At 49.3% G+C, this 24,956-nt stretch overlaps 1 protein-coding gene across 1 annotated transcript in view; it reads left to right on the top strand.

Moving 5' to 3' along the window:
• The window catches only part of LOC104159818 (G-protein-signaling modulator 1-like), a gene marked incomplete at its 3' end in the record, with an annotated part of 50,030 nt that overhangs the window by 5,734 nt on the left and 19,340 nt on the right, over nt 1–24,956 (top strand). Inside the window, exons 7-10 of the mRNA XM_009697824.1 lie at nt 775–883; nt 3,894–4,020; nt 18,157–18,227; nt 21,783–21,962. Of these exons, the coding sequence (XP_009696126.1) occupies nt 775–883; nt 3,894–4,020; nt 18,157–18,227; nt 21,783–21,962 (487 nt within the window). The remainder of the gene's footprint in view (nt 1–774; nt 884–3,893; nt 4,021–18,156; nt 18,228–21,782; nt 21,963–24,956) is intronic.

Genomic DNA, 24,956 nt, shown 5'->3' on the forward strand with positions numbered 1-24,956 from the left:
TGCTCGTTTGCGGAGCTGAGCAGGCTCTGATGAGCAGTAGGTCTCTGCCTGCTTGTGCGAGCAGGTACTGAAACCTGCTCCAGAGACACTTGGGTGGCTGGTGTGGGCTGGCTGCCCTTGGGGGCTGGGGCTGAGGGCTGCCCTGGGCAGGTTTCACATTCGCCTGCTTTCCCTGGCTTCTGAAAACAAGCAGCAGTGCCCTGGAAACCTTGTGGAAATGGGTCAATATTTGCTTGCCTGTTGCATGCAGTTTCAGCTTGTGCATGCATCTTGGGCGACGCAGACCTGGTATTTAGCAGGAGAACGTTGTGTGCCTGCGATGTTCTCACCTTGCCATGTTCTTGCTAGTTTAGCTCTGGGCTATTGTTGAACAAAAGGGCTGGATGTTACATGTCCTCTTGATGCATTGTGCACCTCTGGAGAGGCATCCTTGCTGTGCGAGGTGGAAGCTGGACAGGAGCTCTGGCTTCTGCTCTCAGGCTGGTGCTCACAGATGAAGCCAAACCATTCTGGGCCCTTGCTATGCTACTTAGCTTTTTGCCACTGTGGATGTAGCCCCACTTCTGAGGCTTATCCCCTGATCTTACTGACCTCAGCACAAGAAGACTTTAAGATGTACAGTGCGTTTCATTTTCCTTTGTAGCACCTTTCTGTAGTGAAAGCATAGCTAGGAGACCTGGCTGTTGGCGCTTTCGAGAAGGAGGCCCTGAAAGGGCTGCTGTGCTGCTGGGTCTGGCCCAGCATTTCCGAGGTTGACAGTTTCCCGTTTTGCAGGGTGGGAGAAGGAAGAGCCTGCTGGAGTCTCGGAAATGCCTATGTCTCCCTGGGGAGCCATGAACAAGCTTTGCACTTTGCAAGGAAACATCTTGAAATCTCCCAAGAGGTAAGAGAAACTGGTTCAGATCAGAGGGAATCAGTCTTCCCTGTTGAGAGGAAAACTTTATTTTATGCCAATTAAGTTACATCAATGTAGTTCTTCTCTTTCTGTGACTGCTCTGGAAAGCCCTTGTCTATGTGCTGTTTCAGTGGTGTCTTTAGGAACTGCAGAGCTTGGCTGGAAAACATTCTTTTTATGAGAGGCTCCCAGCCTTCCCCTTAATTACAGCTAACACATTTGCTGTACATCGCTCTTAACTGATATTCCTGGATGAGAAAGGACCTGAGGACTAGTTGTCCGGTCTGCTGGCCAAGGTGTTGTGCACCTAGCTGGTGTGAAGGAACTCTGATGGTGTCCAGTCTATTAGTAAGACCCCCCCCTTTCCTGAGCACAAGGCTGTGAGATTCTGAGATGGACCTTGTGATTCTAGCTGTGGTCTGCCTTGATTTGCTGGCAAATTAAGTACCTGGAGAAAACAAAACCAGCTTCTACCTGGTGGCTGGGTGCTCTAAACCTGCTGTATTTTGCACTGCAACAGAGTGTACGTTTGACAAGTTATTTCCTCTCAGTGGAGCTGGCAGGGGGTCCTGACTGTGAAGTGGTAAACTCTAGCATTGTCCGAATGCAGCCGATTGCTGACGCTGGACGAGCACAGCCTGCAGCTAGCCCTGTACCGCTGCCGCACCGTTCGGGGTTTCGTGTGTGCAGCTACGCTGGTTCTCACAGCTGTGCTTGCCCAGCAAGCTGCAGCTTTCCTGGTGCAAGAACATACGGCATTTTTAGGTGGCTCAGAAGTACAGAAAGCAAGAATTCCATTGTTTGCTCTTTCCAGCGTGTTATGAGGAAATCAGCTGTGGCCTCTTTAGTCTTCCTCAGATGAAGAAATTGCTCTATTGAAGCAGTAATTGAAATCACCGTATGTAAGTGCTTTGTGTGTTCTCCTGCCTGTCTATTAGGTTGGCTAAATCTTGGGGCAGGGCTGACAAACAGCCTATTTATGTATTTAATTATACTTATCAGACACACAGAAGAAATGCTGGGTTTTGGCCCTATACATTTTAGGACTTTTCCAGCTTTAGTCTGCTACAACTGTTGCAGTGCAGGGGCTGATTAGTGGGAAGCAAACAACGGCTCATCAGTGTGCGGTGCAGATGAGGGGTGATGGGAGGGCAAGAGCAGTTAGTGGTGGTCCTGGGGACTTCTGGGGCTGGAGGGGAAACCCAGCGGGGTGAGGGTCCAGTGTTCTCTGTCTGGGGTGGTGGCTGTGATTACAGGGCATGTCAGGAGTAGATTACTCAAGGCAGGTGGCTAATAAACTCCTCCACATCATTAATTATGGAGCGATGCAGACTGTCCATTTGTGAGGAGAGCCTGCATTAGCTTCTCCCAGCTAGTGATTCTGTTATAAAGCTGATGTTTTGTTTTAGCCTTGGGAGCCAAGCGAGCTGCTTGTGCTGTTGTGGCAAGCACCAGCATTTTGCACAGGAGAAACCTAGTGAAGTTAAACCTTTGCACACTAATGTTTGTAACTCACTTCCCATCAACCTTTCCCCCCTCTCCCCCAACAAAAATCTGATGGTGACATTTGAATCCAAATGAAATCTGCTCAGGGTAACCACTTTGGAAGCTGCTGCAGGGTGATTGGAGGTTACTGAAAAATTTCCTCTGGAACAGCTGGAATGAAGGCTACGTACCTTGGGAGCTGCCCCAGCTCTCAGACACAGCTCTGCAGTACCTTCTCTGTCTCTGCATGTGGCAGGAGGCTCCGGGGGAAACTGAGACACCTGAGCTGAGGGCAGAAAACGGGGCTGTGGTGTGTATGGTAGGTCCTGCTAGGATGACTGTCCTGCCAGTGTGTTCCCCTGATGATAATAGGGCCTTGGAGATGATCTGGAATGAGTGGAAGTCAGGGAAGCATTTAACAGGGCATCAAGGACTGCGAGACCTAGCCAGGACATAGTAATTGCTCTGGAGATGATGTCAACCGCAAATCTCTTGTAATTGGCAGGGGATTTATGCTGGATGATAAGCCGTTTGATCTCCCTCCCTTTACTAGTTCTTGAGGCTTTATCATAAATAATGTGGGGATTTATGATTTTGTTTTAGGACAGCTCACACTGCAGTCTATCTCAAAGGACCACAAAGGAGCCATTGAGAGGCATTTAGCAGGGAGTCAGGCCTCTCCAAGGGAACAGCCAAGGTCTTCCTCTGTAACGGAGGCTCCTGTTCCTCTGAAGATTAGAGGCTGCTTCTGAGTGACCTTTCTGTGTTGGCTGGTGATGTGCAGCACAGTAATTTTCTTGTTTAGTTAAACTTTGAGGAGGGCCCAGCAGCACGTCCTACGATTCCTCATTTTAAGTAGCAGGACCCATTGGACGGATCTCTTCCTGAACATGTAACATCAGCTTCCTTGGCCTCAGGCCAGCGAGAGATGGGGATTTGGAAAAATTTGGACTCTAAAAGATTTTCGAGTCTTGTATGGGTAGATCACTAGGAACAACTCAAAGCCGTATGGATTTGAGCCAGGAGAGAAGGGCTTTTGGAGCATCCAAGCCCTGAGTGTGACACTGCCCATGTGGCTGGTAGTAGTGTGGCTGGCTGGTGCTCGGTAATACGGACATACTTGAGGAAAGGGGTTGAGAGTTTGAGGGCTCTCTGCCAAGCCATACGTGGCTACAGGACGGACCAGACGTGCACGTTTACCTCCGTCCCAGTCCTGTAGCAGTAGGCGAGCTGTGTCCTCTCAGTTCATTGTACTGAACCCCGCAGAATTGCATTTTGAGGTGCAACCAGTGCACAGCACAGCATGCATGGACCCTCTCGCAAATTATCACTGAGGAGTAGGTTTGGAGAGTTGCTTTGGTGTTGAAAGCTGGGCTATATGGTCTCCAAGCTCTCTTTTGGCTGGCTGTGTGTTTGCTTTGACATGGGGCTGGCAAACCCTTTGCTAGAGGGGCTGTTTGCTTAGCACGTTGTTGCCTTTTAACCAGCTGCCCTGTTGGTTTTCGCCCTGTAGATCGGGGACCGGAACGGTGAGCTGACAGCACAGGTGAACGTGGCCCAGCTGAAGTCAGCCCTCGGCTTGGGTCCCGGGGATGAGGATCTGGGCACGGCTCAGCACTACTCTGGCTACGAAGCACAAGGTGAGTTTCTGGGCTTTTGCTGGCGTTGAAAGGTCTCATGAAAGGTGTGGTGTGTGGGGTGGGAAGGTGTTTGCAAGTGGGCAACGTGGGAGGAAATATGAATGCCAGAGCAAGATGAGGCTATCAAGTGCCTTTACCAGAAAGGAGACTGTGGTGTGTTTGCTCTGTACTTTCCATAAGCTGCAAGGACAGGGAAGGATCCGCCTCAAAAAAGGGCACAGAATGAGTTAATGGAATTAATCTGCATTGGGAATGAAATTCCACTGTGCCAAGCAGCAAATCAGCTTTTGTCTCTTTTAAAGCTCTGCAGGGCCCTTTTAACTGATTTGACTGATAAACCAAGCTGTCAGACAGCTGTTGGCAGGGATTTTTGGCTGCTCTCATTCTGATTAGCACCCAAGGAATAAGCCTACGGCATGGGCTGAAGGCAGGTTGTGAGTATCGGCACGCTGGGTGCTGTCTCACCCCTGGAACACCTTCAGTGATGCCAAACTTGGAAACAATGATGTGGCAAGACCTGGTCACAGCAGACAAAATAGCTTTACTCACCATACTGGGGCCCTGGGTTGTTCTGCCTCCTCTCCCCAGGGAGGAGGAGAGCACAGCGGAGTCCTCGCCACGGCGCGCTGTCAGCCTGCCAGCCTGACGTGTGTCGCCAGCTCGGGGACTGTCTGCCTGTCCTGGAACTGCCCGCTGCGGACATTTGTGGGTGCCTGGCATGGGGCACTTCCAGCTGGTTGCTCTGTTGCTGTGGACAGACTTATTAATTCGCACAGACGAAACTGCATCCCAGGAGGTGCCAACTGATTAAATATGACCTTGTTAATGCAGACGTGTTTTCTCAGGCGGTATGTTCTCTTTCCTGTTGGTAGAACTGATGTAGAGAAGATGATGGTCAGGTTGAGGCACGGTGTTGTGGAGGGAGAAAGGCTGGCTGTGCGTGTTTTTGCTCTCTGTATTGATCTTGAAGGCGTAGCCTGCTACGTCAGGGCCAAAGCTTTTCCTGAAAAGTCGAGCTGTGGGCAAGGGAGCCAGCGTGCCCTGCCGTGCCCTCTCAGGAGCTGCAGTGGAGTTGAGCTGTTTCCTCAGAGAAGCTCTGCAGCTCTGACCATGTTGCATAACCAGGAGTACACAGCCTTTTCTTAGCTGGAAATAACTGAAAAAATAGAGCAAGGGGGTTTCTGCTCTCATAACACGCTCCCCGTTGAATCTGGGCTTGAATGCAACTTGCCATGTGTCCCGCTGCAGGCAGGACAGTGTGCCTTGGGGGTCAGGGAGGGTCCTGGCCTGAGCAGAGCCCTTCTTGGGGAGAGCTGAGCCTGGTGTGTGGCAGTGTCCCCTACGTGGGTGGTGACACAGCCTCACTGCCTCCCTGGCGCAGCCCCACCGACCACATCTCACAGCAAGAGACTTGGAGAGCGTGTGGCTCTGAAGGGTTGGGATTTTTGCTTAAGCATATGGCAAGCCCGGTCAGTCACTGGGCTTAGCTCTGGAGGTGAGGCAGGGCAAGGCAGAGCCAGCGTGTGACCCATGGGCTGCTCACTGCCCTCCAGTGAGCCAGATGTGCCTGTGCTGTGTTAACATCTGGAGCCGGTAGTGATTTTTCGCTCATCTGACAGAGCCATGCCGGTCTGTGCGTGTGATCTCTGGAGGGTGGGAAGGAGGGCTGGACAGCTGTAATCAGAGGCATTGTTCGCTGGAGGTTGCAGTGACCTCCTTAATCTCTGGTGCTACTGCTCACGTTCCCAAGGCTGGGGCTGTTGTCAACAGAAGGACAAAGCGTACTCTGGAGGAAAAACCGCAAATGACTGGGGCTTGCGGTGGGGGAGAGGAGGGGACCACAGGGCTCCGGGCATGTTCCCTTGCCGAGTAGGGCTTCCCCAGTCGGTGGGACGTGGGGGGATGCTGCCCCTTGCTGTGTCCTGGGAACCTGCTGGAGAGGTAAAAATCAACTGCCCCTGTGTTTTGTGGGCTGGGGCTGTGCAGCAGCAGCTTGTCAGAGGAAAGGAGTGTGAATGTTGCGGTGCTTAGCCACATGTATGCTTTTGCACCTGCATCTCAGGTGGGAAAAGTGCTGTCCCTGGTGCATGGAGATTTGGAGAGAGGATGGGTCTGCAGGACAGCCTGTGGGGAGGAGCCCAGCTCCCTTGATTTCTCCTTAGCTTTTATTCTGGCTTCGACTCTCTTATTCTGAACTTCAGTGGAGGGTAAGAGAGGTCACTGATGTGTCGCTGAGCCCTTGAGAAGAAGGGAGGTGTATTTAATGACTGCCAGGAATTTTGGTACCCTCCTGTGCACCTATTAAATGATTAGAAAAGCATAATTATTTATATTATTAATAGTGGCAATTTATAGCAGGAGGAACATCTGTTTCTGTAATAGGAAGCAGGTGAGAGAGTTGAGGTTCAAGTTTACTTCTGAACCAGCCATGCCTCTTGATGTCAACAAATCTTGTGGTGAGGAGAGCTCTCCATTTATTTTCCCTTCAGATTATTTTCCCTGCTTATGGCTATAAAGTGGCTGCATATTCATAAGGTTGCTAAAATCATCTGATAAGACAGGCATGTTATACAGCACATTAATTGCATCAAGCAGGTAGAATAAAGTTTCATAGCAAGCTTGAGTTCTGGGAAAATCTGTACTGTTGGCTGAGAAACCCTGAGCCAGACCATCAGACTATGATGTCCTTCACAGGTTACTTTTGCTTCTACGTCTTGGGCATTGCCTTCCGCGGGGGGGCTGGGGGCAGAAGGAGTGTTGGATGTTTTCCTCTGCTGTTCTGGCTCCTCTTGCTGAGCTCTTTGTGATTTTAATTAAAATTCTGAGAGCAACTGGATGTCAGAAGACAAAGCTGGAGGCCAGGGAAGTGGGGCAGTGCTGCAAAAGTCTTGTGAAAGCAGCGACCTTGTCAAGAAATGCAAACACAGAGAGCTTAAAGCAACAAACTGGAAGAAGCTAGAGAGTAGCTAAAACATGAAGCAAATAAACAGAGGTTGTGTCTGTTTCTCAAAAACACCAAAAATGTGGCCCTGAAAAATGATCTTGTCCTCTTTCACACACAGCAAGTTCAGAATTGAGTACTGGTAGGCTTTTGCCTTTGGAGACAAGTAAGGGAACTTGCTGGAGCTATAAGGGAGTTGTTTCGTAGGGGTGAAGGCACCCATGATCAAGAAGCAGTGCTGCCCGGTGCCGAGACACGTCCCAGGGTGCAAACAGCCAGCTCTGCCCTCGGCACAGCTGCTGGACGTGGGGTGGGAGCACTGGCTGCCTGTGCCACCCTCGCTGGCTGCCCTCTTCCACATCGGTCGGTTTGGGCTGAGGTTCCAGCGTCTGCTCAGCCAGGACTTGGCCGTGCCTCGTGCTCTGTGGGTTGCAGTCGATCAGGCGCCCTGTGCTGAGCCCTTCTTAGATGGAGCCTGGTGGCAGTGCCTGCCTGAGCTGTCCCTGGGTGGGTAAACCAGGTCTCTGGCGTGCACTAAACAGAGTGCTGCCTTGCAGCATTCCCCTCTTCAATTCCTCCTTGCCAGCTCTCCCCTCTGGAGCTGGCACTGGCCAGGGCAGCCTGCCAGCTGGAGGGGAGTGCAGAGAAGGGGGCTCACCCACCACCAAAGGGGTGGGGATGCTGGACAGAAGGCAGAGAGCAGCCCTGGGCAGCCTCAGTGCCTCTCCAAAGTGAAAACTGACTCTGGGCTGCTTTTCTTCTGCTCTCAGCAGTGTGTCAGCCTCAGTTGTCATCTCTGATGGCAGCGGTGGTGTTAGGAGACCCTGAGCAACACCTCTCCTGGCAGCTGCGTGTAGGTGGGGAGGGATGCAGGTGTTCCAGAGGTGTTGGCAGGTAGGTGCTTTCAGAGCATTGTTAGCCGGTTCCTGGCATGGTTTCTGTGCTGTTTGCAGTATGCAGACACTGCTGCCCAGCCATGCTCAGCAAGCTCTGAGGGCAGGAACGGACTCGGCTGTGAGCCTGACTTCCTCCGCCCTCTGCACATCTGCTGAAAAAGGATAGGCACAAGGCTACTCCACTTGTTTGGTGTTCAGGAGACTCTGTGCTGGGTACTGCTCATCCCTGCGTGAGAGGCAGCCGTGCTTCAGGTTGTATTCTCAAGTGGTGAAGTGGGAAGCTGAGCCTGGATGGGCATGAAATCCCGCTCCTTCCTGAGCAGTCATCAGCTTTGTGTGGCTTTGAATGTGGGTCTTTGCATCCTCAGTGCAGTTTTGAGCTTGCCTTCTTCACAGCAGTCTTTGAACCCTTGGATCAATTAGACAGGGATAGAACAAATCTGCTTTTATGTTTCCCAGCCTGTTTGTTTTTGTTTGCTTGCTTGCTTTAAATATCTTTTGAAGTATCTAAGAAGTGTTTAGGGCTGCTGAAATATGCTAGATTGACCAGCCCTCTATTGATGCAAAGCAGGGAGGCGGCAGTGCTGCTAACCCACGCCAGCCTGTGCCTCGGGCTGGGATGCTGCCCAGGGAGAGGGATGTTCCTTCTTGGTGGTTTGCTCAAGCCTCCTGTGAAGGACTGTGCTGGGTGACAGCTGAGAGATGTGACCCTCTGAGACCAGCATCTTTCTGACAGCGGGACAGCCCTGCTCACCGAGGCTGTGATTTCAGTCTAGGCAGCGTTTGCCTTGCACTTGGCAGATGAGTACAGGGGTCACATCACTAACGGCTTCAGCGTGGAACCTGCGCTGTTCTTACCGGTCAGACTGAGTAAGCATAGCAATTGAAATTGCTTAATATTAAGTATCCTCAACTATATTTGATTTTTTTCCGAGCGCTGATGGGCTGCAGCTCGGCCTTTTCTCATTCTGAAAACAGAAGCCCGAGGCCGTGCTGGTTAATTGTACCTGCTTATGCAGGGTTTTGATGGATGGGGTTGTTGACTGAAGCAGAGTAACTTTTGGCCAGGTGGTAGGCAGAATGCAAGGTGGTCTGGTTGCTTTACTGTGCTCTAACAGATGCTCGGTGGAGCCTTAGCTTCTGAGCTCAGAGGAGTGCTAGCGCAAATGTTCCCGCCTGCCTCCCGGTAAGGCACCTGCAGGAAGGTGTCCAGAAAGACCTGAGGCTGTGCTGGTCCTTGCTGTGATGCCTAAGGGAGCAGGGCAGGAAGGACGGGAGCGCTGCTTGCATGGGGGTCCTCTTGAGAGAAGATGTAGGACTCTAAAGGATGCCTCTTCATTATAATGAGTTTTTCTAAATCTGAGTAACCTTTGCTAGTACAGCTGCTAAATCATTCCAGCAGCATTGATGGGGGGGATGAACCTCTGAGTCATTTGGATTTAAACCGAGTAATTTAGCACTCAGTTCAGACTGCCCCAGTATCAGCTTTATGAAGTTTTAAAATACTCTTCTCAAAGCGTTAAGAAGTGTTTAATGTTCTTCTCTCATCTTGCTCTGTACGCGAGCCTCCTTCCCAGCGTCAATGTGAAGTACAGAAAGACGACTCAGCTCACAGTAGAGGAAATGCTCCAGGACTGGAGGAGAAGATATTGTGCTAATGAAACTCAGGTGCTTGTTTTATCTTGATGCCAGGGGAGACTGCAGGTGCTGGAAAGGAGGATGAGGAAGAGGCCAATTCTTGAAGCCTGTGGCAGAGAAGGTACAACGTGGCTTTTGGCAAAGCCATCCATTAAATCAAGGGATCTCTTGTTGTGGGGAGAGCTAACTTTCTGGAAATTGTCAGTTCCTTACACAAACTCCTGCTCTTGAGCTGGGAAGCCTGAAGTTCCCTTTGGCTGCAGTTCCAGGCTCCTGCAGCCATCCCAGCTCTGGTGTGTGCTGTCTGGTTCCCGAATGCACTTTCCACTTTGGTAGCCAACATGTAGGAAATGCCTATGATTACGATGATCTTCTGTCTAACAGTACAGTATTACTATTGGGAGCAAGATGCCTCTGCTTCCTGTATTTTCTTGCAGCATGGAGCAAGAAAGGGACCGAGAAGGAGAAAGTTCTCTTCTCACCCAGCTAGAATTACTTTTCATCTCTTAAAGATTTTTGTATGGATGACCATGGTCTACTTTGGCACTTCACTGAGCAAGGCAAGGCCAGACCGTCAGCATGAGTCCCCATTATCTCTTGACTGACCTCAGAAACCATACTCCTTCACTCAGCAGCAAGGCTGGCCCCCTCGCCTGGCAGGGACAAGCACTCAGACAACAAACCTTGCTTAGCAAAGAGACCTGGCAGCTCGTAGAGACAGAGCTTGTGGATTCAAAGTTCAGTGTGGCCAGCCATGTTCCAGTAGCTGGAAAGTGCCTGGCTGCTGCAAGCTGCTGACTGATTCACAACAGCATCCAGGAGGAGGGATGAAGTACATTGCCCCTCTTTTTAGAGGATGTTACTGTGAGTGTTTGATCACTGCAAAGCTCTGACATGTATTTCTCGCTCTCTCGCCCTCCCTGAGTCAGTCTGTAGGACGCAGCTGCCTTAGTTGGGCTTGCCTAGCTGCTGGAGATGTTGCCTCTGTTAATTACTGTGTGTCATTTTCTAGCTCAAACTCAGTTTCTTTTTGATCTCTGCTTGTTCAACACAAGCTGATAATGGAAGACGGGAGGTCATGAGACTCTGCTATATACTGGCGGAGAAAATCCTGCTCTTAGAAGCAAGCCGGGTGTTCCTGCTAAGCCTTTCACACTGTTCTTGAATTAGCCCCGAGGTTACATGCCTCCTCCCAGCCTGCTCCACCCAGTTCAGTTTAGCTCCTAGAAAATTCTCCTGTCCCCACAACTGTTAATCTGTTAGGCAGACCATTACCTGGGGGAGGTTATGGTTACAGGAGGCTACCTCTAACATGGCCCCAAGCTTCCCACAAGCTCCAAGGCTTGTATTTGACTATCAGTTAGGTGTTGCATGATTGGGTGCTCTGCATTTTCTAGGTCCTGCAAATAGATACCAAAATACTTCATTCTTTTACCTGAATCGCCAACACTTTATTTGCAAATAAGCCTATTCCAGCCTTGCTCAGTTAGAGAAAAGCTAATGCCCATTGCACATGTCGGGGAAAACTGAAATCAAAGATGTGCCCAACATCATGGTGATTAGTAATAGTTGCAAGGCTCCAAGATGTAAGATTACCTCATACTCAAAGATTGCAGCTTTTCTGAGCTACGTTGGTTTTGCTCCCACTGGGGGAAAATAGCTCCCTTGTGCCATCTCTATCTCCAAGGAGGAGTTCTGCTCCAAATCTTACCTCTTCCACGTGAATGTGAAAGCTCTTTTGGCACGCGGTCCGGAGTGTCTCCTTACTCCTTCTCCCGTTCTGAGAAGCCTCTGTGCTAGCTGCTCACCCTGAATGCAGTCAGCCAAATGTCACGGGGCTCCTGGGTGCCGTGTAGATGTGCAATATCGCTGTTATTTTCAGCCAGTTGTTCAGCTGTCAGACTGGATTCTGGAGGATGCAAAACTCGGGTGACACATACACAAAGCATCTTCTGCCAGATCAGGCAGACGAGCATCTTGATTCAAGTAACTTCTCTTTATTAGCGCATATTGTATACACTTTTTTTTTAAAGGAACAGTTTTGACACAGAGTAAAAACCTGCAAAATTGTTATTCTGGAGAAGGATTTTTATAGTGCTCAAGATCTGTCTGGAAGGTTGATATTTGCTCAGCTGTGTGCTGTCTGTGTGCCAATGGATACAGAACGTCAGAGCAAACGTGCTGGAGCCTGATCTTCCCAGCAGAAGAGGTTTCATTCCTGTCCTTTTGGCTCCCGGTTTTGATAATGGAGAGCTGAGGCTGGAGGGCCTTGCGTGAGACCAAAGTATTCCTGAGGAAGTCTGATGTGACGCCACTTGAAAACAACCTCCCCACAGCTTTCCCTGGCCCTTAGCTATGCGTTGACTTCATTAATGTGTACTGTACTGCCCTTTCTGTTGTAAGCCATACCTGCTTTTGTCTAGACCATGCAGGCAGAAAAACCCTCACATAACTAATAGGGAGAAAAAAGTTGTTTTGCCTATCTAGCTGTATCCTCAGACACAGAAGGGACCAGAGCTGTTGGGATTCCCCTGGTCCTTTCCTGTCTAAAGGATTGGGGTGTGCAGATGGTCCTTCCCAAGGATCAACACACAACAGCTTGGTGCCAGCATTTGATGGCGCAATCATCATAAATAACTTACATTACTTGCTTTCTCTATTTAGAGAAAAGTATTGTCCTATCACAGTAACAACTGGGAAAACAAATGCCAGCATTTATCATGCAAGTGCTGGCAATAATAGAGGTCAAGTGGATTTATAGTGCCAGAACCCATTATGTGTTTGAAGACTAATTAAAGCCTTAAATGAGATGCTTGTCCTACCGGAGGCTGCCTTTGTTTTTTCTCCTTTCTTTTCTTGCTGATGTGCTTGTGCTTTGGTTTTTTTTTCTTTCCCCTTTCCTCTTTGAAGAGCTTGCTGTAATAATGAAGCAGTAACTTGACAGAGCTTTCCTGATTAGATGTCAGTGTATGATTTGAGATGCTCTGTGAGCATTCAGATTGCTGGACCGTATCTCCACTGTCACTTCAGAGCTTGGTAGGGTTTACAGGCCCATCTTCCACCCTAAATAACTGGCTGGCTGGTCTAATTTAATAATATTGAACGATATTTAGAGTTGTCTGCCAAAATCAAGGTTCTGAAATGCTGGGGTCTTTACAAATGTGGGGAGGCCACGTCCTGGCCTGGAAGAACTCACCAAAAAGACAAGTCAGTATCTCAGTTAATACAGGTACAGAGAGAAATGACCTTTTCATGAAAATACAGCAAGTGCTTATACCAAGATTTGTCGTGTTCTTTGGGGTGCAAAGCTTGTGCTCCGTGCTGCTGAGCTGTGCTGAGTGCTGGAGGCAGAGGAGGGGACGATGCTGGCCATGCAACCTTTCCCTGTTGGCTGTCTGTGGAGTCCACTGTCAGGTTTAATTCTTCTTCCTCTGGTACAGCCACCCCAGAGGGATACAGCGTGTTCCCGGCCTGCGAATAGAACTGTCGCTCGATCTGCGTCGGGGGGGTTTGCTTTGTCTCAAACAGGGATGGAGCAGGCAGCTCTCCAAGCTGCTGGAGATGGGGGAGAGCCTAGGAGTTATCAAAGCACATGTCAACTTGATGAGAGCTCCTGGCACGGCTCCCTGAGTTGCTGCTACACATGTTCTGCTCGATCTTGTCAACTCTGAAATCTCAGGAGCACCAATTGGATATGGAGACTGTCCTTAGAGGAACAAAACTCTGCCCACACTGTCTACTCAGCCTTGCCCTACTGCAGATTTACATGGGGTGACCCCATCACCATCCTACGATAAAACACTTCCTTGTGTTTTCTGCAGCTACTTCTCACTTTGTAGCAAGGTAGTGCTAGAGAATTTTTGCTACATGAGCATTTCTTCTCTAATTGCATGGTGAAAACTGAGGACTTGCCTGTTGGAGGGCCTCCCCCTGCACAGGACTAGAGTCCTTCCCTCTGGAGACCATAATGATCCTGCTCTTCGGGGCAGTGTGGAGCTGGTCACAGATACCAAGGGGACAGGAGAAGAATGGGGGGAAAGATGCTGTGCTTGCTGCATGCACCATGTCAGCACTCTGGTTTTAGCCCCTCCATTGGACATGCAGGGCCTAGTGTTGCTCTATGCTGATCAGCTTAAAAAGCCTATGGAAGGCAGAGAGCGTGCACTGCCCAACTTCTGGCTGTGAAGAAGAGATGGTGGATAAAGGTTCCTATATCCATGTCATCACAGGTAGCGCAAGGATGCGCAGAGGGGCCATCCCCATCTCTTCAGAGTGGGGATGCGAGACAGAGAAAGAAGATGGATATCTGATGTGGATATGTTGGGTTAGTGTCCCAAAGATAGAAGAATAGGGAGTATTTGTGAGATGGGGGAAGCATACAGGCTAGAACACAAGCAGCCCCCTCCGCTCTGTTGCAGTAAACTTCCCCCTCCCCAAAGTCTGTTGCTCCCTTACGGGTAGGGAGGTGACTGCTTCATCCAGTTTTAAAATACAGGAATGTGAAAACCGTTAAACTCATCTCAGGAACCGAATTGCCAAAGTTAAAACAAAACAACAAAAAACTTGGTTCATGGTGGTGTTGAGATTTGGGGGGCAAAGAGATTTTGAAAAAAAATATTTAAAAAAGAAACAACAACCCTGAGCAGCACTGAAAGGAACAACATCCGAGGAGCTCCAGGAAAACAAGGCATGAATACAGCCAGTCAGTAGCATTGCTCAGCTGATGTTCACAAGAAGGTTTCAACTTGCTCTGTCAGAGACCTCAGTAAACCTTAAAGACAGAGAGAGCATTTAGAAATGCCCCTGAGGTTTTCCGTTACTCTGCAGTAGGCTGGGTAAACATGCCAATAAATACTGGAGAGAGAGAGAGGAAAAAACCTTCCAGAGGAACAGACCCAGGTTTTCAGCTGGTCAATCTTTTGCATCCACGGCTGCTGCTGTTGATCGGCACTGGGGAGAAAGAGGCAGAGTTGAACTTTTGCTGAGTATTAAGCGGTGCTGCGGGTATTTCTGGGAAAAATAACTTGGAGGAGGCTGAAAGTTGCATCTGGAGCCATCTGAGGGAATGTCCTGATCGGAGACAGAAAGTTAACGCGAGTCCTCCTGTCGTGGGGTGCTTGTGAGTATGGAAATCTCTCTGCTTTCCTGGAAGATGAGTACACGTGGGCTACCGAGCCTGTCTGCTGTGGACTACAGGGGAGAAGCTCCCACAAATGCAGTGGGAATTGCTGCCTGTGTCAGTGCGGTTTATGATAGCCCTGACTGATAGGTAGCCTCTTAATTCTTCTAGCTGCTTGTTTTAATGGCGTTGCTTGTTTTAGTGCTGCTGCTTGCTCCGCCTGTGGGACAGCTCGTGGTGAGTGGGGACGGCTGAACCCCGGGCTTTTGCAAGACCGGTGCTTGGCCCTGGTGCTGGTTGTGTTGTCTTCTGGAAGAAAATAGCTGGGTTGAATGGCTCTGAAGTTGAGTTTGTAACTCCTAACTTCTTCTAAGCCCAACTGAATGTGGAATCTACATGGTAACAGAAGAACACCAGCATCAAAACAACGGGAAAAGACAAATTGTTCTGCATGCCCTACCTAATTGCTGGAGTAGTCTCAGCTGACTGTGTATACTAAATTAACAAAGAGGAAGGCAGGTTTTCTCAGATCAGAGATTAATGGTTTCTGGCCAGCAGTTTAATGCTATTGCAAATGTACAAAAGCACCTGAGGATGGAGGTGTATAATCAACGACTCTTTAGACTGTTGGAAATGATGTGTGTTTATCTAATCAGACACACTGTGCTTCTTTCTTGCCTTCCTGGAAGTGGCCGTTAAAAGCTGCTGTGACGCACGCTCACTTCCAGATGCTGGCCTCTCACCTCTTGGGCGTTGCTTTGAAACCCAAACGTACTACTCGATTAAGTATTTGTAGATGGCTTTTATTCCAGACCCACCTCGCTGCCCCACATGTAAGACTGTAGGTTATTCTGAGGGAAGCTGACCACCATGAGGAGCTATTAGCAATGTCCAGAACATCATCGAGCGTTAACCAGGAGCCACTGGGCAGAACCAGCTGCTGCCTTCCCCTCGCTGAGCTCCTGCCTCGCTGACGTGGCAGCAGCCAAAAGCCCGTCGCTCATTTGGCAGTGTAGGAGGAGATCCGGGGCCATCCTGCTGCTGCACAGCTCCCGCTTCCATGCTGATGCCCACAAGTTGCTGGTGGGAGCGTGCTGGAGCGACAGGAGCTGGGTGTGGGGTGTCTTGTGTCTCCCACTAAGTTGGTACAGGACCTCAGCTTTGTTTAAGGGCTCTGGGTCCTCTTGGCTGAAAGCTGGTATCACTGATGCTCGGGGGAGCGTAAGCTTGGGTGACATTTAGCACGTGGAAGGGGAGTCCTGTACGGAGTGAACCGGTGTCTCTGGCAGGGTGGTGGGTTGTGCCTGCCCACTCAGAGTGGTGCAGCTCTCTCCATTTTGTGGTGGGAGAGGGCTCAGACTTGGGCTTGATCATTTCAGCTGTCTTCATGGTTGAGTGCACGTCCAGCCTGCGATAATAGATGTGTGCGGCTACCAAATAACCATATAATTGCATTGGTATCCAACAGCATCAGCCTTTCCCATCCTGCTCACAGGAGGTGCTCAATATATGTTAGCAAATGTAAGATACCTTAGATAGGTATCTTTGAAAAGATAAGCAAAGGCTGGGATAAAACCAGTAAAATCAGGAGTTCCACCTGCTTTGTTGAGGGCAGCAAAGTCCTTTTTTCCTGCCTGCTCCAAAGGGACGGCAGCCCCGTGTCTGAACCCTCGCCAGCGTCAGCAGCAGTCGCTGACCTTCCGGGATCAAATCCTGTTGTTGCTGAGCTGCTGCCAAGTGAGCAACTGGCTTTGCGGTGCGGAAGGGGGTAGAGGTTGGTAGGAATGGCGACTGCTTGTCATTATGTGTTTTCCTTGCTCTCCGGCCTTATGGTATATTCACGTCAGTATTTGTTCTGCACCTATTCACCAGCCCTGAGGTCAATCCCTTCTGAACTCAAAGCCCAGTAGTGAAATCACCTTAAAATGAAACCAGTGCTAATGTGCTTTTTGGAGTAGAGAGACAGAAATGTGTAGAAATATTTTGCTGATTTGAGTCTGTATAGCTGCAAGAAATAAATCACTTTAGGGCAGCAAAGAAGTAGCGAGGAGCAGAGACGTTAACTTTCGGTCATTTGTAAGAAGTGATATGTGTGCATGACCCTTAGTGAAGTCCCAGCTGATCTGAGCTTCTCTTTGTATCTCATGAAGCCGAGCAAGGTTGAACTTTTCAAAGCAGCAGTGTCTTTGGAGTTGCTGTAGTTTAGATACAACTGTGGTTGCGTCTGGAGGCCTGGCTGAGCTGGATATGTGTTAGTGCAGGAATCCCTGCTACCTGGTGGCTTTTTCCATTTAATCACCATGTTCTGCTTACAGTCAGTCTTGAATGGGTTTATGAATTTTGTGCTTTCTGTCTCATTAAGTTTGCCCAGTGAGCAGCTCAGTGGCACCCTGGGTTCGAACAGGGTCCGTGGGGGCTGCTGTAATATAAGCAGTGGTGCTGTTAGGTGGTGGGAAGCTGGGGACTCTTCAGGTTTGGTGAGTTTGCTCTTGCAGGAACCACACACAGCTCAGTGGTTTCCGTTCTCAGGGATCAGCATGGGGATGGGTTTCAACTCACATACATTCATTCACCCTCCCCCAGGATTTCCACTGAAGCTTGGAAGTTGTCATGGGACCTTGAGTCCAAAGCTTTCATTTCTGCCCTGTTTGGTGTTGCTGGTGGGGGATGTCATGTGGTGCTCAGCTAAACTGAACCTTCAGGAAAGATCAGGGAACGGAAGCCAGGAGGGTGCAAGGGCAGAAGTTTTCCCAGATGTGGTGAAGGCATCCCCAGACCATTTTGTAAATCCTGGCTGTTAGTGAGCAAGGCAGTAGCAGCTGGAAGCGGGCTGGAGGGAGATGTGGAGGTAAAGAGAGTTTGGAAGGCAGGAGTCAGAGCTGAACTGTGTTTCACCCACACTGTTATAGCTGGAATACTACGTTAAAACTAATCTTATGAAATCTCAAATAAACATCATGAATGCTGCCAAATTTTGATTTCTCTGTCAGGTTCAGGGCAAGGCTTTGCTCCCCTTAAGACTGGGCCTATGAGACTTAGAAAATATTTGCTCCTTCACTTAGTTTTCTAGCCCTTTTGACTGTGGAGAAAAGCTCAAAGCTACATCCCAGATACATTAAGTTAAAAACATGAAGATAAAGCAGCAAATCCACAGATGTATTAAACTATTTTTTTGTTATGATTTTTTTCAATGCCAGTCCCATGACTGTTGTGGTTTAGAGTGGGGTTTGTATCTCCTGAATTTCAGAGACCTCATTTGAGATCAGAGTCGTAGTGTGACCCGGCTGCGGGTTCGATAGCAAAAGCTTCACACAGCCGTAGCCGCTGCTGACTGTGCTGTGATAGTGCTTTGAAAAAGACCCAAAACAATAGAGGAAAAAACCACATTTGAATCTCAAGGACAGCACAGCTGCAACATCCCGTCCTTTTGACTTTGTAGTTAACAGGAGCAGAGGATCTGCCATGGTTTGAATTTTATCTGCATGATATTAGTGCTGTTGGTGAGTGACACCCTCCTGATGTGAGAGTGCGTTGTTTTGCAGGAGCCAGGCCAAAGAAACTCCAAAAGAACAGCATGGACAGCTTAGACCTCCTGAAGTTCCCTTCTGAAAAGGTAAGCAAAGATGTCTGGCCTCAAAGATTAAATATCAGTAGGAATCTGTAATGGCTTGTTGACTGGCTTCATTTGCAGGGAAGCATGCAATTAGCAGATATCATTGGAGTCAATGGGATTAACCAAAGAGGGTTTCTAGAGAGCTTGGAGGAGAGGAACAGCTGGTCTGACTAAGAAGGCACTTAACAACCGAAAGCTGAAAAAGCCACTTCTGTGCTTTTTTGAAAAAACAGCTCTTTATTGAGAGGATAATCATTAGCATTTTAGCCCCTTTAGTGGCTGGTGGCAAATCTCAGTGCCCCGTTAGCCCTGTGGAGTGCTGCATTCGGCACAAGTAGGGAAGGAGAGGTCAGAAGCAGGAGATGGTGCGTTGCAGGAGGCAGAGGGTTTTGTTCCAAGGAGCTCTGCTCTGGTTTGCTGCTGGAAATGTCAGATCCAAGCAGATCAGCATTTTCTCAGTCTCCCCAGACCAAAAGCTGTTTCTATAGTCAGCTGGGAGGCACTGAGCCTTTCCACCTACGGGGATCACTTCAGTTTCTCAGAAGATCCTGTGCAGGATCACTGGGTCTGCCCAGGGGCAGGCACTGGTGCTGCCATGGGGCTCAGTCATGCCTGTTCCCAGAGGAGGTGGCCAGGGGGGCAGCCGTGCTCTGCCTTCTTGGAACATCTTTGGCACAAATAATTTACATTCATCCAGCGCTTTCCAGGCACAGCTCTCCCAAGTGTGCCAGGGAGCATTTCCCCTCTTACAGAAGTGTCACAAAGGAAACAAACTTGCCTGATTTGCAGGTAGGTGCAGATGGTCAATGAGAAACAACCTCAGGCTTGCAAAACCATTTGGGTTCTTAAATGTCCCGGGAAGCACTGGGAGGACCAGAAGAAACCTCCTCCCTGAATTAACTCTCTTTGGGAGTTAAATGCCAGACGCACTTATGTATTTTTATTAATTCTCCCAACTGCCGAGCGGCCGTTTTGGCTCCTGCCTGCTTTAACCAGTGCGACTCCATCTCTGGGGTGCTGACAGCAGGGGCAGCGGTACCCAGTGTCAGGGGGAGACTCGATTGTGTATCCTCTTCGGAGCAGTATGGCCCAGAGGATGCTGGCAGGGAGAGTTTTGCTGCTGTGTGATTTGCTGCTAATGCTGTTGGTTTCCTAGTCTTTGCTGTAAAAGCTGAGCCTCATTCGATAGTTCAGGCAGGGTTATAGGATTTCAGGGATTTCAAGGGGAGGCTGGAGTAAACAGGAGCTCTGGGTAGTCCGTAACCATGGAGTCAGACACGAGTTGTCCCGTTCCCCCTGCAGCGGTCCTGTGGGGTGTGTGTGAGTTCACCTCTCCTTCGAAGAGTGATTTGGATGCAATTCCCCTTCCTCTCCCCTGCTGCTGCTCCCAGGGAGAGATGATTACGGTCACGGGAGAGGGTTGTTTGCTTCAAACTTGCTATGGTGAGGGTGATAAGATTGTAAAGAATAAATCAGTGGAGTGAACTCTGATCTCTCCAGCACCCTCTTGTTATTGCCTCGCTCTCTCTGCCCTTCATTTCTGCCAGACATAGCCTTCAAAGTCAGCAGGGACCCCTGTTACCACAGAGGCCAGGAACTCTTGTCCAGTGCCTCTGCACAGAGTCTGGGCAGAGCAAATCTGCCAGGACGCACCCGTGTCGGCTCTGGATGCCCCTGCGGATAGTGGGAATGCCACTTCCCTGTCATCCTGCTCTTTCCAACCTGTGCCTTATTCCTTGTTTTGAGCTTCTCTGGTTTTAGCTCCCAGCCATTGGTTCTTGTTTATTACTCTCTCTACCAGACTAAAAATCTCTTTATCACATGCTGGTTTTTACCCTGAAGGTGCTTACATGCCGTAATTGAGTCATCTATTCTTTTTGTCATGAACTACACAGTTTGAGGCCTCTAACTAAGGCAGTAAGGCATTGGAAGGCGGTTTCTTTCCAGTTCTGAAACCCACTTTTGTGGCAGCTTTTCAAAATGTGGCGATGGGCCTGGCTGCAGTTGGTCCCATCAATAGCATCTAGGGAAATGAATCTCTCCTTACTTGTGCTCACTACTCCTGTTTGTGTTGCAAGAGATGGAAAAGTCATGTTGGCTACAGCATGCTACTGGGCTATTGGTGTGCTGTGAATTCAGATCCTTTTCAGTGTCCTTGGCTTTCTGGTGTATGTGCCCTAAAATCCCAACCTTGTGAGCCCTTGGGTCATCTTCTGAGCTGTGCTCAAACTTCTTTCACCTGCATGTAGTTGCTGCAATGATGACACCCTGGGGAGTCGCCTCAGTGCTTTATGGATGATAAAAAGGTGGTTTGCAGCCTGGAAACGCTGAAGCCCAGAGCATCAAGCAGATTTAGGCACTCAGTTCCCACCGGTTACATGTAAAGTGCCTGGTGCCTCTAATAAGCATCTTTGGAGCTAAATGCTGGATACTGCTGGTGCTTCTGTATGAGGGCCTCATCTGCATGACAGCAGTAGGGAGGCTGCTGTGATACTGCCGGCAGGGCCATTAGCCCCGGTCTTGTGGCAGAGAAGGGGTAGAGCTGTGGGGTCTTAGGGGAAGTGAGAATGGGGGAGCCAGGCTCGGGCCAGGGCCTGGAAAAGCAAAGTGAGATGCTGCAGTGAGAAGGGATAAAAACTGGAATTCAGAAGATGTGTAATCTCTGTCACCTCAGTTTCCCCATGCATTACACGGGGATGATAATCCTGTACTTTATATGTCTGTGGGAGCACTGAACACAAGCATTTAAGAGGGCAAAGGAGGACAGCAGTGAAAGAACAGGGCTTGTAACCGTCTGCTGTAGTTAATCATGTTACCCTGTGGTCCCCACATGCTTCTGGTAGCGTGAGGGCTGGCAAAAGAGCTGAGGGGGACTCCAGCCATTCATGTTAATCTGCCTTTTAGGAAACCACTGGGTAAGGGCCCTGCTTGTTGAAGATAGTGGAAGACACTGAGGCAGGCAATGCTCCATCTGTGCTGGGTGCCAGATCCTAGAGGTGGGAAATGCTGTGGAGCATCTAGCATAGCCATGTTCCCTGGGGCATGGTCATGGTTTGGTGTGGGCTGCTGCATGGCTGGGCACTGGGAAGAAGTGAAGATACAGCAAGTGGAGGGACTTGTGCCAAGAGTTTGGTATCCTGGGCAAGATGAGCTTGCCGCTCTGTTTGGAAGAGGTTTTTATGAGTGCAGTTGCCAGAAATCACTAGCAGCAGTGACTGCTTCTGGACCTTTCATCCATCATTCCCTATGCCTGTAAAGAAACCAGCCGTGCTTCTACCTGCATACCTGGCTCTTTTAAAGGGATGCTGCTTCTCCCTGTGGAGAAGTTGACTGCTGTGTTTTGTTTGGGTGATGCTTCCTCTCCACTCATTAAAATCGCACACTGCAGAGATAGACAAAATGTCCTCATTCAGCCCTGCACATGACGAGTGGCACCTCACACCACATTAACTTCTTCCTTCTGTGCATCTCCTGTTCTGTGGATACTTGCCAACAGACCTCCACGTAAACCTGAGACAGGCAATTTGTGCAATGACTGTTTCTTCCTTTCCCAAGGACCAGAATGGGGACAGCCATCATGTGGGAGACCTGAAGATCTCAGGAAAAGAATTCTTGTCATTACCTGCGAGGTCAAAGAAATACCGGGAGCACCAATCCAGTTCAGAGAGAAAGTCCCAGGGGTCAAGTATGTTGCCACTGGATACCAGCGAAGTCCGAGTCCGGGTGTCACAGTCGGTAGGAAGATAATTTTTTCCCGTGGTACTGATCTGGGAGTTTCTTATAGCATGTTTGTTCTTACCTCATTTCTGACCTGGTATGGGGGTGGCAGTGTGGCCTATTGGCTGGAAAACAGAGCCTGCTGTTAACTGTTTGGGCAACTGTACACAAATCATTTTGCCTTTTTGAGCCTCAATGTCACTGTTCTTTTAAGAGATCCATGGTACCAACCTCACTCATGAACTGGTTTGTGAAAGCTTAGTATTTAGTGGTGGTATTTGTAACCTTCTCTTGAGCGATGGGAGTCTAGACTTGAACTTCCTTGAGTTTGGGATGGTCAGGATGTGATGCCTTGAATTCCAGAAGAACACAGCAATTTGGACCCCTTGCTTTGTGGAGCCTGACTTGATCAGCTTCCTGGGGTTCATGGGTAGTGAGCTTGTTGCCTTCAAGAAACACAGCACTTTTCAGGTTTTTGATGAGCAACCAAAAATGCTGGTTGCCTTTGCCAAATCTAGGGCCTTAGGTATTGTTCCCTCTCATCTCCTGACCACGTTGGTGGTCTCCTGAGTGGCAATGTGCAGAGTGGTCTCTTTGAATTCATCAGTCATTAGGCAGAGATGATGGAAAATCATTGTCTAGGAGCTTCTCTTTGCCAGCAAGTTAGGTGGAACATACTTCCTAAGAGCAGGAGCTGGCCCTGATATCAGTGATTTATGGGTTATGGGCATGCAGCAAGCCCTGTGTTGGGTGTTGAAGAGCTCTGACTCAGCCTGTGCTTGGCTCCCCAGACGGTAGTGGGGATCCATGTCCTGGAAAGCTCTCCACGTGCCTTTTTGATGTCTTTAGCTTGAATAATTGATCTGTTTGTTGGGAAGCCGTTATCTTCCGGTTGTGTTGATGTTTATGTTGCAACACATAGCAAATACAATGTACTGGGGAGGTTTCCTGCAGCTGTGTTGGTTTTGTTCTCAGTCCTGGAGACAGGGATCACACCGACAAATGATGGCATGTTTCTGGATCGTGGGAGGGGGCTTGGAGATATTTGAACTTGGCGATCTCAAGTGAGAAGCCCCAAGTCCTCAGCTTGCTGTTGCCAGGAGATATGGAGCATAACAGCAAAGATTTAATGATTGCATGGGTGCTTGAAAGTGTTTGGTCTCTTGCTTTATACTGAGACTGTAACACACTATCACAGTCCTGTGATCGTGCAGTGATTCCAGATGGAATAAATCTAAGCCAGGAAAGATAGGCCTGTTTTTTCTTGCTGTTTAAGAAAAGTGAAATAAAATATTTTCATACTGGGTAAGAAAGGATCTGAGGTGCAGAGCTTGGGATGAAGCCTGTCTGTAGAGTGGGGATGCTTGGAAGTGTTTCTAGCACTGAGTCCTTTGTTCCTGCTCTGCGAATCACGGGGAGAACATACCCTGCTGTACCTGTGTGCATGTGCGTATGTACACATCCCTTTTTGACATTCCTGATTTTCAGTCCTCTGACCACTGGAGACAGGATCTTTACACCAACTGTTTTTTTTTAGACCTCTCTGACCTCATTCGTCATTCCCAACAGTGCTCGTGGAAAAGGTCTAATAGGAAAAGCATTCCTTACTGCTCACCGGTGCAAACACGATCATTGAGAAGGAAAACAAAGCTCATCTGAGCCAGAAAGGAGACAGCAGCATGGGGGCATCCAAGGCAATACGAAGGTAGAAAAAACACACTTCTGCCAGAAATAGCCTTGTATTTTTAACTCAGACGTTCAGCCAGAAACCAAACAAAAGCCGTGCTCCATCAAGAGCAAGGCAAAAAGCATTCCTCGGGAGTGTGGCTGTGAGTACATAGGCTGTGTCTAAGAAAAGACCCCATGGGACATTGCCAACCACTAGTGACCTCTTGGCAGTACGCATCGGGTTTTGGGGAATGTCCATGAAAAATCAAGTGAAGACATAGACACACATGCCCCAGTCACAGGTGGTGCCTTTCAGTCTGCTGGGGTTCGTGCTGTTCCTGGCTCTGATGGATGTGTGTGAGCAGGTGAGGGATGCACTGCTCCTCCTGTCCTTCAGGGGATGGGTGACCACGCAGCAGGGATGGCAAAGCCCAGGGTTTGCACTTGCAGAGAGGTAGCTCAGGCTCTACTTGACTGCTGCAGCCGCCTTCTTTCACCAGCTCATCTTCCAAGGCCCTGACTTTGCAGTGTGTGTGTGTGTGTGTTAGCTCCCCACTTGCACTGGATTTGTGAGCTGAGCCCCAAGAGTCCATTTTTAGTTCAGGCATGGCAGGTGCACATGGTAGTGAAACAGCATAGAGTGAATTCAACAGGATATGCAGAGAAGCAATATGTGGAAAAAAATGACATCTTCCTCCGTGCAGACACTAAACATATCCTATTTTATCCCAAGAGAGAATAGATCAATGCACTCTACAGTGCTTGTGGCTGGAGGAGAAGGGCAACTGCCTGTCTTATGTTTTAAAGAATGCCCCTTATTTGGTATCCAATGGACCAGAGTCCATATCCCATAAAAATGACAGTGACAAGTGTTTTATTGGGTTTTCCTTCAGGCCGGTAGCTATACAGAGTTACATAGCATGATCAGGCTTGCGGTCTTTGTAGGCAGATGCTCTGAATGGCAGAGGGGAGTTTGCTGGGCAAAATGCAGGTGGGACACTGAAGCCTCCCAGCATTGCTCTCGGCGGGGCATCCTACCGTCCTTCCTTGCCAAGAAGGCCAGAGTCCCCAGCTAGGTTTTGCTGCTACCTGTGCATCCACAAAGTGAGGACAGGTGTATTTATATCCCCTTTCCTAAAGTTTACTGAAACACCCTCAGAAATCCAGGAGTTCTGCAGAAGCCAGAGCTGGAGAGGCTCAGGAGGCACCTGAAATCCTGCCCTGATCCCTGCAGTGCCTGGCGGTGCTGAATGCATGCGGTTTGTTCAGGCATGGGAGTAAACGGTCCGTCACCCCAGTGGCAGGCAGCAGAGCCCCACCGGCACATGGCTTACACCAGGTGGT

Source organism: Cariama cristata, unplaced genomic scaffold (assembly GCF_000690535.1).
Source record: "Cariama cristata isolate BGI_N322 unplaced genomic scaffold, ASM69053v1 scaffold14533, whole genome shotgun sequence".
NCBI lineage: Eukaryota > Metazoa > Chordata > Aves > Cariamiformes > Cariamidae > Cariama > Cariama cristata.